This window comes from Garra rufa, chromosome 17 (assembly GCF_049309525.1).
Source record: "Garra rufa chromosome 17, GarRuf1.0, whole genome shotgun sequence".
In the NCBI taxonomy this organism is placed as follows: Eukaryota; Metazoa; Chordata; class Actinopteri; order Cypriniformes; family Cyprinidae; genus Garra; species Garra rufa.
Window position 1 is genome coordinate 25,730,197 of NC_133377.1, and position 19,912 is coordinate 25,750,108.

Genomic DNA, 19,912 nt, shown 5'->3' on the forward strand with positions numbered 1-19,912 from the left:
AATCTTGACAACATTCGTGTTTGTTCTTATTTCTAGTCAGGTAGGTGAAATATTATTCTAATAGCTTAATTAATGCTGCTTGTACATATCTTGTAGTTTGTCAAAATATTGCACTCTTTCCTGCTTACTAAGTCCTCTAAGTTCTCTATATGATTTAGCAGCTTCTACACGTTTTTTCCATGGTTGGACAGCAAAGTATCCCCAATATGGCCGTGAATCCGAGTCACTGACCAAACCGTGAAGTGCACACCCTCTATACTGCTTATTTTTCCAAGATTTTGATACTTTATTTACTTGTCATTTAGCTGGGTAGTTAATAACAAATTTTTCTATGATGTGACAAACTCAGAGCACATATTTAATATAGCTTTACACAGGTATTAAAGGCCTCAGTAGGTAAATTTTTGTGGGTGAAAACCAGTCAATAGGAATCCATGTGACTGGGAGTTTTAAGGTGCATTCACATTATCAGATATTCAGCTAAATTTTGCAGGCAAAAATAGGATCTGTTGTCCATTGTCAATAGTTCAGCGATGCATCTAGCATGGCTCACAAAGTATCCTTAAAACCATGCGGCCTTTTCTTGATCAGTGCAGCGAATTTTGGTGACCAGCAGTATCTGCATGGAAACATAACCGAATATAAGCTATATGCTACTGTCATCCTTCAGTGCAGCAGAATTTTTTACTCCCCAGATGTGTGGCTTAATGCAATCCTATTTTTGAGCTCTACAGGCAGTTGTTTGACCTCAGGGCTAGGTTTTTGCTCTGATATGGATTTTTAGCCTTTTCAAATTATACCTATTTGAATTTGCCACAGATTAACTCCACTCAAAGTGTAGTAACATCTACAAGCAATATGAATGCATCTGACCTAAATTTCAACAATCCCAGGTTTGAATACATATGCAATGGAACCATTTAAGTTTTGTATATTTAAGAAATTTGCAAAATGTTAAAAACCTTTTTTTTTTTTGGTATAGAGTGTAGATTGATGTGACAAAAAGTAATTTAAAGCAGTTTAACATAAGGCAGCAACATAACAAAACAAAAAAAGAAGGGGTCTGAATACTTTCGCAATACACTGTATATAAGATGAAAAAAACAAAACATTTCAATGCTTTAGAATTCGCTTTCAAAACTTGTGTGTTCTCTCAAAAATATATTGTTATCTGAAAAAAACCTGTTGCTTTCCCTTTAAGAAATGTTGTGTTTATGCACAAAACGTTTGCATTCTTTCACAAAACTATTGTAATCCCTATTGAAAATTGCTTTCGCTCACAAATTTTTTTTCTTTCCACCTCATAAGTTCTGACAGCAAAAATGTTTCTTGGGTGAATGCAAAAATTTTGCAAGCAAGTGTGCTTAAAATATAATTTTTCCTCGTATTGAACATCACTGTGTTCCTTGAGGGGCTCCGTATGAATTTCACCACTTAGATTTTGCTCATGTTTAAGATGGTCATGCAAATTTGGCACGTTGACAAAGAAAATTGTTTGGTTTTATGGTGCCTAATCTGTGAGTAGTGCTACGTGCATCGCTAAACTTTTGACAAAAGACATTTTTAATGAATGTTTGTTCTTTTTTTTTTTCACCTTTTCTTCAGAAATTAAAATAAAAAATGTACAGCGCAATTATGTTAGATGAAGTCAGATGACTTAATTTAGCCCAATTCTCAATTGTTAACCCAAAAAATACAAACTTTTTCTTTCCAGCTGTCCAAAATCTAATTGCTGTTTAACCTCTGCCTGTTAGTCATGAGAGTATGAGACAGCTGCTTCTATAAATAACTAACCCCCTCTCGACTACCTCCCTCCTCATGCTTTTGCTCAGCACTCTCCTGTTCTTGGCTTGACGCACATGTTTGTTGGGTGAAAGAGGGCAGAAGAAACACTCCACATCTCCAAAAAGGAGACAGCTCTAAGAAGATTCCTTGATCTTGGGAGCTGACAAACACAGCCATGAAAAGCTTGAAGTTCCTAGCAGCCGAGGGCTTCGTTCAAACCGGCCCAAATGCTTGTAAGAATCTCCACTGCTTGTCTTACAATCTCTACCCAGTCCTTTTTAAAGCCAGCTATCTGCGTGAGGAGGCCTCAATGCTTCACGACTTGGTCCAGACGTGGCCTCTGACAGAGCTCAACTTGCGCAAACTATTGGGCAGGACAGTGGACTGTCCAGATGATCTCACGTCCCACACCTGCAGACTCTGTCTGGAGGCCATTCTCAGAGGTCTGAGAGACTATGTGCTTCAAGCTCCAAGCACGTATGCAAAAGTGCTTTGTGTGGTGGATCTAATCGGTTTGCAGGACATAGAACACCAGGTCTGTCCCTGCAGACGGACTCTTGGCCGTTGGGCACGAACTGATCTACTTACCCGGATGTGCTACGAGACTATGGTGTCCATGCAGGCCGGCCAAGCGGCACAGTCAGCATTTGATGTGGAGGTGGATGTGCGCTTGGATGCTTTTGTTACTGGACGGAACTACGAGGTGGTGGCTCAGGCTTTGTTGCTGCGCAGACACTGCCCATTAAAATTGCACTTCGTAGGTCTGCGTGTGGACTCGCTGAGCCTCAGGAACCTCTTTTACCTCCTGAAGCTAGTGGAATCACATAGCTTGCAGAAGCTGGAAGTGGTGCACAATGTACATCTGGAGGCTCCGCACATTGAAGTAATGCTCTCCCAGCTGAAGTTCCCTCAGCTGCGCTCACTTACGTTTCCTGCGCAGGCTTTGAATGTACACAGGCTGGCTCTGGAGGACGAGGGCCTTATGGGAGTTCTGGGTGAACTGATGAGCAAGCTGACCGAGCTGAGAGAGCTCTGTCTGGGGTTCTCCACTCTGACAGGACAATTGAGGAAACTACTGAGGTAAAGACTATAAAACCATAATGTGAACACATTTCTACACATACCGTCATATACAGTTGAAATCAGCTGCAGAATGTTAATTATTTAACCAAATTAATAGGGATTCTTAATAGTGTGTTGTTACCTGAATGATCCACAGCTGTTTTTTTTTTTAGTTATAGTTGTTCATGGGGCCCTTGTTTGTCCTGAACTGCCCGCACTCCTTCAGAAAAATCCACCAAGTCCCACAAATTCTTTGATTTTTCTGCATTTTTGTGTATTTGAACCCTTTCCAACAGTGACTGTATGATTTTGAGATATATCTTTTTACACTGAGGACAACTGAGGGATTCATGTGCAACTATTACAGAAGGTTCAAATGCTCACTGATACTCCAGAAGGAAACACAATGCATTAAGAGCTGGGGTAAAAACCTTTTGAATTTGAAGATTATCAAAATAAGAAAAAAAATACACATCTTCATTCTGTTCAAAAGTTTACACCCCCGGCTCTTAATGCCTTGTTTTTCCTTCTGGTTTGAACTATCTGTAATAGTTGCATATGAGTCCCTCAGTTGTCCTCAGTGTGAAAAGATGAAGCTCAAAATCATAGTAATTTTTGGAAAGCCTTCAAATACACAAGCTGAAAAACCAAAATATTTGTGGGACCTGAAGGATTTTTCTGAAGAACAGAGAGCAGTTTAACTGTTCAGGACAAACAAGGGAGTCATGAACAACTATCACTAAACAAACAAAACAAAAACAATGTGTATGATCCCCCTTATTTTGGTAAAATAATTAACATTTTGCAGATTCTGCAAGGTGTATGGAAACTTTTGACTTCAACTGAACAATAGATTGGGGTCTGTACTTTTTTTTTTTTTTTAAGTCTTTACTAAAGCTGCATTTGTCTGTTAAAACTATTGTATGTATTTTTGTTAAATATTAAAACATTGTATTAAATGTATTTACTTTCTATTTAAATATATATACAATGTAATTTACTGCTGTGATGGCAAAGCTAATTTTGCAGCAGCCATTAATCCAGTTTTCAGTGTCACATGATCCTTCTAATATGCTGATTTGGTGCTCAAGAACATTTCGTATTATTAGTGTTGAAAACATTGCTGCTTAAAGGGATAGTTCACTTAAAAATGAAAATTCTGTCATTAAATGCTGCTGACACAGGAGCTGGTGTTCTGATGTAGAACCCGTATGCATTTTACCTTGTATAGAAGCAGAAGACGTACGCTATACATAAAAAAAGTCTCCATACAAATTTCTGAAGATTTTCACAAAGAGGATTTATTTGAACCAGAGGGTCAGAAAGCTCTTAGATTTCATAAAAAATATCTTAATTTGTGTTCCGAAGATGAACAAAGGTCTTAGAGTTTTGGAACAACATAAGAGTGAGTAATTAATGACAGAATTTTCATTTATAAGTGAACTTTAATATTTTTGTGGAAACCACAGGCTTTTTGACTTAAATCAACTGTTGTCTAGTGTGTTATTGTTGTTCGGGTGGCTCCTTGTTTGTTGTTTGACTGCAGACAGCTGTCCCATTGCGAACTCGAAGTAGGCCAGGACATGACTCTGGAAACACAATATGTTCTATATTTACCGTAAATAGCAGCACACGTGTTTTATAACAGCCAAAACATCACACCTCATAGGTGCATATTAATGGAATGATTTATGATACCAAAACAATATCTGACCCCTAAGATATTAATTCACCCTAGAAGCAGATGTAACATGTTTAATAATATATAATAATATATAGCTGGGACTTCATATGAATTTAATTTTGAACCTTTCTATAAATGAAACCACACAACAGTTTTTAATATTGATAATCTTTTTTGAGCACCAAATCAACATATTAGAATGATTTCTGAAGGATCATGTGACACTGAAGACTGGAGCGATGATGCTGAAAATTCAGCTGTACCTTCGCAGGAATACATTCCAAAAATAAAATTTTTATAATAATTCATAATATTACCATTTTACTCTATTTTTGATCAAATAAATGCAACTTTGGTAAGTACACTACCAGTTAAAAGTTTTTGAACAGTAACATTTTTAAAGTTTTTAAAAGTCTCTTTTGCTCACCAAGCCTGGTTTTTATTTGATTGAGAGTACAACCAAAACATAAACATTTTGCAATATGTTTACTATTTAAAATAACCGTTTTCTATTTGAATGTAGTTTAAAATGTAATGTATTTCTGTGATTTCAAAGCTGAAGTTTTAGAATCATTACTCCAGTCACATGATTCTTCAGAAATCATTCTAATATTCTGATTTGCTGCTCAAAAATATTTATTATTACTATGTTAAAAACAACCGAGCAGAATTTTTTCAGGTCTCATTGAATAGAAAGTTCAGAAGAACAGCATTTATCTGAAATAGAAGTAACGTTTTGTAACATTATACATGTCTTTATCATCACTTGATTAATTTACACCCCTGGTATAGTGTATAATGTTACAAAAGCTTTTTATTTCAGATAAATGCGGATCTTTGGATATTTCTATGCATTAAAGAATCCTAAAAAACAAAACAAAAAAGTTACTCAACTGTTTTAAATATTGATAATAATAATAAATGTTTATTCAATAGCAAATCAGCATATTAGAATTTCTGAAGGATCATGTGACACTGAAGACTGGAGTAATGATGCTGAAATTTTAGCTTTGATAACAGGAATAAATTACATTTTAAAAATATTCAAATTGAAGTGTGTTATTTTAAATAGTAAAAAATCTTTCAAAATTGTACTGTTTTTGCTGTACTTTGGATCAAATAAATGCAGGCTTAGTGAGCGGAAGAGAAAAACAGTAAAAAACTTGGTTCAAAAACTTTTGACTGGTAGTGTATAAGACTTCTAAATATATAGATCATGTGCAGCAAAGTAGCAAAAAACTTTATTGCTCAGTGAATCACTACTTTTGTTCAGAGTGTGGCGTTTTATGAAAGCCTGTTTCTGCCATCGAATAAAAAAGGTAATTGTGACTTTTTATCTTAAAATTGCGAGAAAAAAACTGAACTGTTTACATCTCGCAATTCTAACTTTTTTTCTTAGAACTATGTGAAATAAATTCACAATTGTGAGAAAAACAGCTCTGAACTGCGAGATTTCAGGTTTTTCTGATTTTTTTTCTTCAGTGGTGGATATGAGCATTTCATAGGCGTTTTGTCTGGCTTTTTTTTCATACATAGTATATCAAATGTAACTCATTAATAGTATTGTTGAGATAAATCCTAAACACTTGTTTTGATTTGCCAGTCCACTGAACACTCCTCTGCAGTGTATTGAACTAGCGAACTGCAGTCTTAATGCAGTGGACATGGCCTACTTCGCCAACAGCCTGCACAGTGAATACTTAGTAAAGCTGGACTTGAGCGGTCATGAGGTTGCGGACGTCTTCCCCAACACCTTCCGGAAGCTTCTGCATCGCTGTTGTGCCACAATCACTAGTCTGGGTCTGGAGGAATGTGGACTGGACGATGAAAAACTGGATCTGCTCACCCAAGCACTGACACCTTGTCATGGGCTACAGGAATTAAAGATCCTGGGTAACCCACTGAGCACAGCAGCTCTGCGCCATCTTTTTAATATGCTGGCTCTAGGTTTTCCTGCATTGAGGTACAGTAAAACCAAGTGTTCATTGTTAGCGCTTTGTTTGTTTTTTTTCTTGTAATTTGATCGTTTTATGTTTTGTCTTACAGATATGTTGAGCTGCCTGTTCCTCGTGACTGTTATCCTGAAGGTGTAACCTATCCACTGGATGATAAGACGCTGATAAATTACGACACTGAGAAGTTCCAACAAGCCAGGACCGAACTTGTTGGCATCCTAGAGAGGGAGGGAAAAGGACATATAGAAGTCTGTACGCCATTGTTTGGAGCCTTTGATCCTGATATCAACGAGACAAGCAATGAACTGGGAGTCTCCATGCTGCACTCCTTTAACAGTGTCATAGGCAACTTTATTGAGACAGTCAATAACGTTACCCAACGGAGAGAGCAAAGAATGATGGAGTAAGATGTTCTGAATGAGAGAAATTATATTTTCGCATTGATAATTTCTTAAAGGAGTAGTTCGCGTTCAAGATTTACAGATAGTGTTTTTTCCTCCTTTTCATCCAAATTATTCATGTCTTTCTTTCTTCAGTTGTAAGGAAATAGTTTTTTAAATAAAACATTTCAGGATTTCTCTCCATATAATGGACTTATATGGTGCCCCGGAGTTTGAACGTCCAAAATGCAGATTCAAAGGGCTTTAAATGATCCGAGGAAAGAAGGGTCTTATCTAGCAAAACCATGGGTTATTTTCTAAAAGAAATTACAATTTACGTACTTAACCTCAATTTGTCCAGCTCTGCAAGATGAGCGTTTGAGATTAAAATGTATATCTGTTGTAACTGATCGTTTCGCTAGATAAGACCCTTCTTCCTCAGCTAGGATCATTTAGAGCCCTTTGAATCTGCATTTAAACTGCATTTTGGAAGTTCAAACTTGGGGCACCATAGAAGTCCATTATATGGAGAGAAATCCTGAAATGTTTTCCTCAAAAAACACCATTTCTTTATGAAAGAAAGAAATGAAGATCTTGGATGACAAGGGGGTGAGTACATTATCTGTAAATGTTTGTTCTGAAAGTGAACTACCCCTTTAAGGCTTGTGTGACACTGAAGACTAAAGTAATGGGTTTTTTACTCTGCCATCACAGGAATAGATTACATTTTAGAAAATATAAAAATAGAAAATAGTTATTTTAAATTAAAATATCTCACAATATTACATTTTACAGGAGAGACTCCAAACGTATTAATAGTTATAGCTGTGATTAATATTTGTGGTTTAAAGCGTTAAAAATACTTTAATCAAGTTTTCTTAGTGATACTAGTGTTGTATCAAGAGGCTTGCTAAACACATTAAATGAAAGGCATAACTACATGTGACATTTTATGGCCACTTGAAATTTAGGTTAAAACTTGGTCATTTTAATGTGTAATTCTTAAATAACTGATAAAAATCTAAACAAAAAGATTATTATAGTGTGTATTAAACTTATGCAATAAAAAATTCAAAGTACATAACAGGATTTATTTGTGAGATTGTACTTGGAATATTGAGGTTAACTTTAGTTATGAAATTTTATTGTCTTGTAAAATGTAAAGGTCACTTTGTATGTATGTTGTGCATTTGTTTCTTAAAGTAAGTCTGTATTTAAACATTTGGCATTTACTGTTACAGCACATTAAACTGTCTTTGAAAGATTTATCGACTGTACAACACATTATCATGACTTTTTCCTTTCAAGAAACAAAAAACGGCCATTGGAAGACTTGCATTAAAAAGGAAATTTTAATAAGTATAGGGGCTCATTACATAATACATTTTCTATTAAATACAAGAAACCAGACATCACACCAAAGAGGAGCTTCAGTCTCATCACACGTCCTACTTCTTTGCCCACTCTTCTTTTTCCTTCCTTTCACGAACAACCTCATCCAGATAGGGCTCAAGGTAACGCACATCCTATAAGGATAAATATTCATTGTTCAAAACATTTGAAGGCTTAAATAGATGTACATCAACATGTGATTAACATGCAACTCGTGGAGAAGAATAAAATCATATGCAGAAAAATAAAAAACGTACTACTTCTAATATAAGACTAAGCACTTCTCAGATCTCCATACGTCAATCATTTTTCATTCATGATAGTCTACTGAGTGTCTGTCACCTTTCACGTTTATTATATGAAAAATGCATGCTTTTCCTACATATCACCCAGATGTGATCAGTGAATTAATCACTTAAAATGTGAAATTCTACAAATGCATGTGACTCTGGACCACAAGCACGGGTATAAGTGGCAATAGCCAAAAATACATTGTATGGGTAAAAATTATCGATCTTTCTTTTATGCCATAAATCATTAGGATATTATAAGATCATGTTCCATTAAGACACTTCTTCCTACTGTAAATATATCCAAACTTAATTTTGGATTAGTAATATGAACTTCATTTAAAACAATTTTAAAGTTTTTTTTTTTTGGTCCTATCCCAACAAACCATACATCAATGGAATACATCTATTACATCAAGCTCAATTTATTCAGCTTTCAGATGATGTATAAACCCTTATGACTGGTTTTGTGGTCCAGGGTCACATATATGATGTTAAGACACTAAAACATTATCTAAAAATCTGTGGGTCATAAAAAAATATATATTTAGTAGGGGTGGGCATAGATTAATTTTTTTAATCTAGATTAATCTAGATTAAATCTTGGAATTAATCTAGATTAATCTAGATTAAAATGGCTAATTTGAATTCTGCTGAAGGCATTCAGAATATGTGTGCTACCCAAATAATGACTAAAAGTAAGTCTTTGAATGGATCATAAAGCTCATAAAGCTGTTCTATGATAATTTGTTGATGAAAATAACTTATGTTCAATTAGATGTACTTGTGTTTACTAACTAACTAACACTGAAATTATTTTTTCTCCCTATTAGATTGTGTTTTTTACTGCCAACACCTACCCAGCCCATTACATGTTACACCGTACTTTTATTTTGACAGGTTGCTGTGAAGTTTCTGTGTCATACAGTATGATATGATGCTAGTTTTCTCAAATGAAACGGTAAAAGTGACACTCACAGCAGTTTGGGAGATCGAGTTTATCTGTTCATGTGAGATGAAAATGCCAAAAATGACCGGGAGCGTCACGTGTGTTTCAGAATGCGTGTAGTAAAAGCTCGTCTCCGCAATGCATACGTACAGATAGGCAAACGGAACATATCGGATTCATATTAAAACGGTCTTTTTGCATTTCAGTTTTCACATACACTAGTCCATATCGCGATTTGAATTAAGTGATGACCAACATTTGATTTATGAATCCAAAAAACGACGAATTTACGTGGCATTTCGCTATAGTAGATTCGGTTTTTATGAATGGAGGACGACGTGATCCCGTCTGTGTTTTGGCGGAGGAGACTTAAACGCGCGACCATATTCTACAGTCTTCGGTATACATCCGCGTTAAACTATCAAGGTGAAAGTCATCATAGCTTGCGTAGTTTAGACCCAGCTCCCAACCCAAATTTGAGAATAGATTAACGGCGATATTTTTATTATCGCGCGATAAGAGTTTCACGTTAACGCAGCACGTTAACGCCGATAACAGCCCACCACTAATATTTAGGCATACTACACGACGAAAAAGTAGTTTAAATTGGTATATATTCAGCTGACACACTTTCTCACCTCCTCATATTTAGTCCACTGGTCCTTGGGAAGAATCTGTTGTTTCATTGAAAGATCCAGAGCTCTCTTGAGGCGGAACATTCTGTCATTGTAAACTTGCTCTGGGAGCCGACGAACGGCTTCTTTCACATCACTGTCCTCGTTGATGGTATCATCTCGCATTAAACCTATATGATTTATAATGAGACAGAAATTGGTACATTTGCATCAGGGTTCCTGCAGATTTGAAGAAGTGAAATTTAGACATTTTTAATACCAAATTTAAGACCTAAAACTGTAATGTTAATACACATTATTTTACATCACTGAGATTTTAGTGGTGTAAACTATTCTGAAGCAATATTTTCATCAGTGTTCTATAAGCCTTTACAGAAATCTGATTTTTTACATTTATAAAAACCTATTTTTTTTTTTACTTTTTAAATGTATGCTTCACCTTTCATGTCAAATTATTACAATTCATCAATAAATTCTATAGAGTGGTTAAATAATTTTTTATACTACAAAATTACAACTTTATGAGATTACTGTTTTAAATAAATTTATAAATATACAAATAAGACGTGGGGGGGGGGGGGGGGGGCATACTTTTAAACATACTAACGAATGAGCATTAAAGGAGTAGTTCACTTTCAGAACAAAAATTTACAGACAATGTACTCACCCCCTTGTCATCCAAGATGTTCATGTCTTTCTTTCTTCAGTCGTAAGGAATATTATGTTTTTTGAGGAAAACATTTCAGGATTTCTCTCCATATAATAGACTTCTATGGTGCCCCGAGTTTGAACTTTCAAAATGCACCTTAAAAGGGCTCTAAACAATCACAGCTGAGGAAAGAAGGGTCTTATCTAGCAAAATGATCGTTTTTTTTTATTTATTTATTACAATTTATATACTTTTTAACCTCTTGTCTAGCTCTGTGTGTACTCTGTGTAGAGATTAAAAAGTATATAAATTGTAAATGTTTTTAGAAAATAACCGATAAGACCGGCTAGAAAAGACCCTTCTTCCTCGGCTGGGATCATTTAGAGACCTTTGAAGCTGCATTTAACCTGCATTTTGGAAGTTCAAACTCAGGGGAACCATAGAAGTCCATTATATGGAGAGAAATCCTGAAACAGTTTCCTCCAAAAACAATTTCTTTACAACGGAAGAAAGAAAGACATGAACATCTTGGATGACAAGAGATCTGTAAATTTCTGCTCTGAAAGTGAACTACTCCTTTAAGTGTTTCATAAAACTGATTCATTCAAAAAACGCTCAATCATTCAGTTAAATCAATTAGCATTGCTTGGAGAATATGCTATACTTCTACTGCGATCCTTGTTTGGAAATATTTTCGTTGGTAAAACACTAAATATTGTGTCTAAAATGTAAGTTACTTAAGAACTTCTTACTACATGTTTGTTGAACTAAAATCAATGTAACATTTGCAATCATGAGAATATTCTGCAAAATAGCTCCCTGTGTTACTGACCTATATATCACGTTATAAATAAACTACACATTTTGAAAATTATTTGATAAAAAATCTAGAAAGAAAAAAAAACTGTAATCTTGTGAAATATAATTACAATGTAATCTCTGTGAATATATTTTAAAAATGTATTCCTGTAATGCAAAGCTGAATTTGCAACATCATTACTCCAGTCTTCATTGTCATGTGATCCTTCAGAGATTATTCTGATATGCTGATTTACTATCAATGTTGGAAACAGTTGTGCTTGATATTTTGTTGGAACTTTCTTTTCAGGATACCTCTTTTCAGAATTCTTCAATAAATAAAGTAAAAAAGAACAGCATTTATTTAAAATAGAAATATTTGTATTTGGTGGTCAGTAAATTTTTATTCCTTCTTGTTTTCAAAAACTAAATTAATAAAAAGTGATATTGTTGGTAAAGATTTCTATTTTGAACTTATTCATCAAAGAACCCTGAAAAAAAGAATCAGAGGGTCCCCAAAAATATTAAGCAGCACAACTGTTGCCAATACAAATATTTCAAATAATAAATCAGCATATTAGAATGATTTCTGAAGGATCATGTAAAGACTAAAGAATGATATAAAATCAGTTTCACATTACAGGAATACATTTTTAAAACATATTAAAATAGAAAACCATTATTTTAAACTGTAATAATATTTCACAGTATTACTGTTTTTTTCTGTATTTTTAATCAAGTAAAAGAAGCCTTAGTAAGAGAATTCTTTTAAAAACATTTAAAATCTTACTGAGTGTATGTTTCAATGTAAAAGTCAGCCCATGAAGGTCACAAGTTCTAAACAATGCTTTATCTGCATGGTATAAAGAAAGCACTGCTTACCAATTTTGTTGAAACCGCATGCATTGTAGTACCACTTCTTGAAGCCCACCATGAGCCGGCTGGTCGCAGCTGTACAGGGACAAGAACATATAACGTTAAGTAAGTAACGTTAACAAAACAAGTAGACATCCAGTCAGCACACGGTCAAATTAAGTGTTCAATGTATGTACATTTAACACTTTATTTAATGTATTCACATTCTAATGTAATGTATCTGTATTTGTGCTTATGACAGGTGGGAACTGGGTTATTTTAATTTAGCAGAAAAATCACGGATAAATTATCACAGCTGACATGATATTCGTTTAACACCAGGTTAGCCATCAGTGAGTGAATCACATAATTTATTTCTTCCTAACGTATCGTTTACAATAATCAGGACACAAATAAACAGTTACTACAAACGATGTTAGAATGGAAACAAAACATAGTCATGTTTTAATTGGTAACGTCCAGTCCGCTAGTGCAGACGAGGACACACAGTAGAGGACATCAGTGCTTCACATCACTAAACTAACAACCTCGTCTACAAACATTCGTTCGAACAGCACAGAAAGCAGACAGGTTATAAAATAACTCTTTTAAATGATGACAACAAATTCCTACGCTCGGAATTTACCAAAACGCTCACACAAATATCACAACATTTTACCTGGTGCCCTCGACGCCATGTCTGTTCACTAGGAAAGTCGCACGGGATTATGGGATACGTGACGTCTCATCCGGCTTCTCTTAGCATGTGATTGCGCGGGGTCATTGGCTGTCACAATTAAAAAAAGATTTAATTTAAGTTTATTATTATTATTTATTTTTAATTCATCTGTTTTGTCCCCCTCAACATTCTCACTCTTTTAATCTCTCCACTAAATGTTTCCAGCAGTGTAGCCTATACATTCATGACTAAGTACAGAATTTTCATTAAGTATCAATCTTTCCACCACATGTTTTAAACATTTTTGGAAAAAATACCAAGGTCTTCGCAGATATTTATACATATTTACTCACCTCCTCATTAAGAGTTTGACCAAATTATAGCTTGGTAATAAACGCTAAATAAAAAAAAAGTTTGTTAATGAGTGTGAATATCAGGCAACAAACAACCTTGTAATAATAGCATTAGGAAAGAGCATAAGGATTGAAATGATTATTATTATTATTATTTTTAAGGTTAACACTGTTATCTAAGCCTGATTCTCTGCCTTTTCCCCTTAGGCTGGCGATTCCTGTAGGAATGCTACACAAACAACAGTTTTTGACAGATGTTGACTGACAGTTGGATTTCTAGCCATCAGATTCTGTTTCCATCATGTTCCTTATACAAGGAGGTTGTAATATATATATATATATATATATATATATATATATATATATTACATATATATATATATATATATATATATATATATAAACATTACTCTGTCAGAAAAGATCAAACAACATATATTGCCAAAAGTATTGGGACACCCCCTTCTAATGAACAGGTTTGACTACTTTTAGTAATTTTCAAATCTACAGTACAAATCTTAATATTTAAGCATAATGACATTCTAGGGAATTATATGCTTTTAATTTTATAGCAACAGTTTGGACAGGACCCATATATGTATAAGGCAAGGTTCAAATCGAAATGATTAATTCAGTCAGTGTGGAAGAACTTGACTGGTCTGCAGAAAGCCAAAACCTAATCCCAGCTAAACACCTCTGGTGTGACCTCTGGTAAAGGCAGACCTTGAGCCAAAAACTCATCACCAAACACCAATGACTTGTACGTATGGGTATAGTCATTTTAGACAAATCCAAAACTGTTGCAACAGAGATGGAAATACAATTTTTAAATACATTAATTATGCTTCCATATTTGTTGCCACAGTTTTAAAAGTGTCTTTTTCTGTTTTAAATCTAGTCCTGTGTAACTTGACTTAAGAGTTTGACCAAATTATAGCTTGGTAATAAATGACGCTAAATAAAAAATGTTTGTTAATGAGTGTGAATATCAGGCAACAAAACACCAAAGGTAATTATCAACCAAATAATGTAATCCAAAAACTGAAATATATCATCACAGAATAAAAAAAAAAATGAACCAATATGTCCAATTCAACTTTTAAATTTTATTTATAAACCTATGTTCATACAATCCAACTATTAGAAATAATTCAGTTTATTCTGTACATCTACAACGTTTTCTGAAATCTTTCAAAGTCTTCAAGAGTGGCTAATGCTACTTCTGAGCAGAAAACGTCATCAGGCAGGAACACCAAGCGATCCAAAGAGATGTAGTTAGGTTGAGATGGTTGGTATTGGGCACGGCCTAAGTACTCAAGAAACAAGTGTCGCTCTCGGATGCGAAGGAATTTGGCATTTAGGACCTTTGAGAAGTCACAAAAAAAAGCATGTTACATAGTACCAAGTAAACTTGCACATTACATTGCATCGAAAATTTGCATTTAACATTTAATATACCAGAATGCACAAGCTATATCTCATTTTACCGTGGCTGTGAGAGCTCAAAGCACTGCAAAAAAAACAAAAAAAAAACACCTACAATAAAAAAAAAAACAACATCTTCATTAGCTTGACAGCATATGTGCTGCAAATACTCACAACACAAACAAATACAGAAACACACACACACACACACACACACACACACACACACACACACACACACACACACACACACACACACACACACACACACACACACACACACACACGTTGGGTTTACATGTTTTATGGGGACATTCCATAGGCGTAATGGTTTTCATACTGTACAAACCGTATTTTCTATCGCCCTACACCTACCCTACACCTAAACCTAGCCCTCACAGGAGATTGTACATACTTTTACTTTATCAAAAAAACTCACTGTGCATGATTTATAAGCCTGTTTCCTCATGGGGACCTGAGAAATGTCCCCACAAGGTCAAAATCTACTGGTATTCCTATCCTTGTGGGGACATTTGGTCCCCACAACGTGATGAATACCAGGTGCACACACACACACACACACACACACACACGACCCTGGCCCATAAAACTAGTCTTAAGTAGCACAGATGTATTTGTAGCAATAGCCAAAAATACACTGTATGTGTCAAAATTATTGATTTTTTTTGTTCCATGAAGATATTTTGTACATTTCCTACCGTAAATATTAGTAATATGCATTTAGACAACTTTGAAGGCGATTTTCTCAATATTTAGATTATTTTGAAACCTCAGATTTTCAAATAGTCTCAGCCAAATATAGTCCTAAAATAAATAAAATATATATATATATATATATATATATATACATTAACCATACTTTAACCATACACAAATGGTAATCAATACGCGGAAAAAACAACAACTATTACTATAATAAAACCATGGTTAATTTTCAGAAGCATTATTGGGTTGTGAATATTTGCAGTGCATTTCTGTTTTTGCATGGCGTTTCTGTATTTGGTTGTGTTGTGAGTATTTGCAGCACATGTGCTGTCAAACTGATGAAGATGTTTTCTTAATTTGTTGGTGCTTTTATTATTTGCATGTGTTTTCCTATGTTGCAGTGCGTTAAGCTCTCTTGGCCACATTACATTTCTGATAGAAAGGAAATACTAGGCAAAGTGTCTTTATTATATCTTAAATTATTATATCTGTACATACAATCACAACTCTAAATTTAAAAACTCCAAATTGCATTTGCATTCGTAGGGCTTCAAACCGAACCATTATGAAAATAACAAACAATATGTACCTGTGGGAACTTTGCAATAAGTGAGTGTGGAACATCCATGGTGTTGTGAACGAAGTCAAAAATTTGGGTGAGTTTTCTTTTATTAGCGATTAGAATTTTAGGAACTGTGGTCGCAATGTGTTGGATTTCATTTCCGCGAAACCCAAACTCCAGTTCACAAACCTGGATGAGAGAAATAAATTAATTTCTGTCACATATGAATATCACAATTAAAAAAATGGTAACACTTTCAAAAAGGTATAATTTGTTAACATTAGTTAACATATATAAACATATATTAACTAACATAAACAAACACTTATTAATATTAGTTCATGAAAATACAGCCATTCATTGTTTGCTCGTGTTAGTTCACAATGCATTAACTACTGGTAATAATGCATTAGAAAATGTCGAAATTAATAATAACTAAGATTAATAAATGCAGAAGTAGCACTGATCATTCTTAGTTCATGTTAACTAATGTAGTTAACTAATGTTAATTTATGAACCTTACAGTAAAGTGTTACCAAAAAATAAATATATACAATACAGAAAAACAAATCAACAAAGTGTCAGACCTTTAGATTCTCCTTAATCGGCTCCAAACTGCCACACAGTAGTTTTGGTAGGCGAGTCACAACATCTCGGGTCTGAAAGCAAAAATCATGAAATGTAGCTTTTTTGCAACTGCTGAAATGCTGGAAGTATGAAAATCAGGTAATTTCATCCACTTCATTATTGGTTTTAAGCAAACAATCAAAAATATATAAACATGAGTGGGTCTTAACAGCGATTCTTTTTTTGTTCTATAAAAAAAAAAATAATATTATATTTTATTATATTATATTTTATATATATATATATATATATATATATATATATATAATTCCACTTTACCTTCTCAGCACTGAGTCCCAACTGCTTTTGGAAAAATCCAAGCCGGTTGTCGAGCCTCTCAACACTGAAGTTAAGCAGGTATGGAGCTTTGCTCACCATAGCAGCTACAGACTGCTTACTGAACTTCTTTGATTTCAAGTAGGACACCCTTAAAATCAATAGACCAAAGAGAGAAGGTAACCTTTATGAAGATCAAACATGATACCTGTGAGGCAGCCTGAGAAAAGTTTCAATGCTAAGACAAGGCTTAAATCTTTCTAAAAGCTGTAAAATAGTTTTTACTACAGTTTATTTTATATATATAAAATAATAATAATAAAAAAATTATATATATATATATATCTGTGTGTGTGTATAGAGATATTGCGCATATTGGCGATACACGGATGTAAACATAAGCATGGACTGCACCGTTAATGTTCTGCTAAATATGTTGTTTTGCTAATTTATGTTGTCTAAACCACAGAAAAAACATGTGGAGGCTGATAAATCATATAGAGAAGGGCTTAGTAAGTAGGAAAGGGCGCAATATTTTGACAAACTAAAGATATAGATATGTACAAGCAGTACTAATAAAGATATTAGTCTAATATGTCTGGAAATGATAAGTACACAAACGACCAACCACAAATGCCTTTTGTTCCTCAGACAGTTTTTTTGCACTCTTCTCCTTGATTTGTTATAACTCTTGGCAATCTATAGTACTCAAAATGCTTTTCCTGGTCTGACCGATTAGTACATCCCAAAACAAAAATTGACCATTTTCAACAGCAATAACCAACAAAATATGTAAGATTCGTTCGGTTCAGTAGCACTGTTTACGTTTAGTGCTGCCAATATGGCCGACTGATGACGCATCATAAAAACACTATATTTTTCTGACCTGTCTTCAAGGCTGTCCAGGCTTTCTGTGAGGATGAAGGGGTTCTTGGTGAGCAATCGCCCAAGTTTAGAATTCTCAACTCCCAGATCTTTGAGGAAAAGCAGTCTGGGAGCAACATCGGCATCAAAGTCGAGTCTTACCAGCATGGATCCCACATTGGGTCTCTGTTCTAGTTCCCAGAGGTTGACCCCTGGAAAATTACCAAAATATTAGACAAATTCAAAATAGCCCAACATAACGTACTTAAGATATGAAACCCACCAAGCTGAACCAGCTTGCTGAGAGTTTCTGATTTATCCACATAAGGTCTGAGTGTGGAAGATTCTGGTGGAAGGGCTGAAGGTACTTGGATCTGGACTGCTTCCTCCTCGCTGATTTCCTGAAGCGGAGAAGGACGCACAACTGTATCCAAATCTACAGAAAACAAGACAGAACATTAGCATGACAATTCAATCAGGGCTTTATGTGCTAGTAAAAAATGTAGTTATAACATACCTATACTTTGACTATCTGAAAGAGACACTTGGCTTGATATTTGATGCACATCAGAATTTAATGGCACAACCTCTTTCTGCACAAGATCAATTTTAATATGGACATCTGTTGAAGCAGCTTGGTGGTCTGTGAAGTGTCTCCATGTCTCTGTGTTGTGCCTCTGTAAGAGTGTGGGGATGAGCGGCTGTCTGGTGCTGTGTTGCAGCAGTATGAGATGTGAGCGCTGATGCAGTATGCGTGTCGACTGCTGGAGAGCTGCAGATAAAGGCCTCAAGAGCAACAAACCCACACATCGCTGACAAACACGCATGACGACTGACGAGTTTTCCTGGGTGGAATAATAAGCAACAATAGTGGGTTATGATGTTGTTTCTGGTTATGTGTTATTGTGAAAATGCATTGTTTTAATATAGTAACTCATAGATGGCTCATACATGCCATTCAAAAGTTTGGGATTAGTAAGACTTGTAATGTTTTTTAAAGAAGTCTCTTATGCTCAGCAAGACTGCATTTATTTGATTAAAAATACAGAAACTGTAATATTGCAAAATGTTATTACAATATAACAAAATAATGGTTTCTATTTTAATATACTTTGAAATATAATTCATTTCTATGATGCAAAGCTACATTTACATCGGCCATTACTTCAGTCAAGTGCCACATGATCCCTTAGAAATCCTTCTAATATTCTAATATGCTAATTTATTATCAATGTTGGAAACAGTTGTGCTGCCAAATATTCTTTTGGAACCTGTGATACTTTTTTCAAGATTCTTTGATGAATAAAAAGTTAAAAAGAACAGCATTTATTCAAAATAGAAATCTTTTCTAACAACACAAGTCTTTGCAATCACTTTTTATCAATTTAACGCACCCTTAAAAGTATTTTTTTTTAAATACTGACTTTTAAATTGTAGTGTATATTATTAGAAAAGGTTTCTATTGTGAATAAATGCTGTTCTTTTCAACTTTTTATTAATCAAAAATCCTGAAAAAAGTATCACAGGTTCCAAAAAAATATTAAGCAGTACAACTGTTTAAAGCACCATATTCGATTTCAATGTATATCACATTAGAAAAACATTATTTGCCATCGTAATATTTCTCAATAATATTTTTTTGAATAAAAGCAGCCTTGATAAGCATAAGATAATTCCTTAAAAAACACTGCAAATCTTACTGATCCCAAACTTCTGAAAGGAAGTACATTTATATACAAACTTCATGTGCGTGACAGCATTGACTCCATTCAATGTCATTACAGCAGTAGCATGATTAAACATTTAAACATTCAGATTATATTACAGCATTACAACAGATACTTTTTAGATATATCATAGACATGAGCTGACATCTTTTAAAAAATATGACATTACCTGTTTTCGATAGTAGCATATAAACCTTCTCACGTCCAAAACGATGCCAGTTCGCGTGTTGTTCCCAGTC

At 34.5% G+C, this 19,912-nt stretch overlaps 3 protein-coding genes across 3 annotated transcripts; 1 reads left to right on the plus strand and 2 right to left on the minus strand.

Annotated features, from left to right (window-relative positions):
- Nucleotides 1-1,754: 1,754 nt before the first annotated feature.
- Nucleotides 1,755-8,154, plus strand: lrrc14b (leucine rich repeat containing 14B). The gene is made up of 3 exons (XM_073822114.1): nt 1,755-2,865; nt 6,135-6,494; nt 6,578-8,154. Exons 1-3 carry the CDS (start codon nt 1,961-1,963, stop codon nt 6,891-6,893), a joined length of 1,581 nt encoding a protein of 526 aa, XP_073678215.1. The 5' UTR covers nt 1,755-1,960; the 3' UTR covers nt 6,894-8,154.
- Nucleotides 8,155-8,199: 45 nt separating this feature from the next.
- On the minus strand, nt 8,200-13,200 carry uqcrb (ubiquinol-cytochrome c reductase binding protein). The gene is made up of 4 exons (XM_073822116.1): nt 13,114-13,200; nt 12,462-12,530; nt 10,136-10,302; nt 8,200-8,392 (listed from the first exon to the last, which is right to left on the minus strand). Exons 1-4 carry the CDS (start codon nt 13,130-13,132, stop codon nt 8,315-8,317), a joined length of 333 nt encoding a protein of 110 aa, XP_073678217.1. The 5' UTR covers nt 13,133-13,200; the 3' UTR covers nt 8,200-8,314.
- Nucleotides 13,201-13,326: 126 nt separating this feature from the next.
- Nucleotides 13,327-19,912, minus strand: mterf3 (mitochondrial transcription termination factor 3). The gene is made up of 8 exons (XM_073822115.1): nt 19,843-19,912; nt 18,464-18,791; nt 18,230-18,382; nt 17,969-18,158; nt 17,086-17,233; nt 16,767-16,838; nt 16,207-16,368; nt 13,327-14,830 (listed from the first exon to the last, which is right to left on the minus strand). The coding sequence occupies exons 2-8, from the start codon at nt 18,771-18,773 to the stop codon at nt 14,636-14,638; spliced, it is 1,230 nt and encodes a 409-aa protein (XP_073678216.1). The 5' UTR covers nt 18,774-18,791; nt 19,843-19,912; the 3' UTR covers nt 13,327-14,635.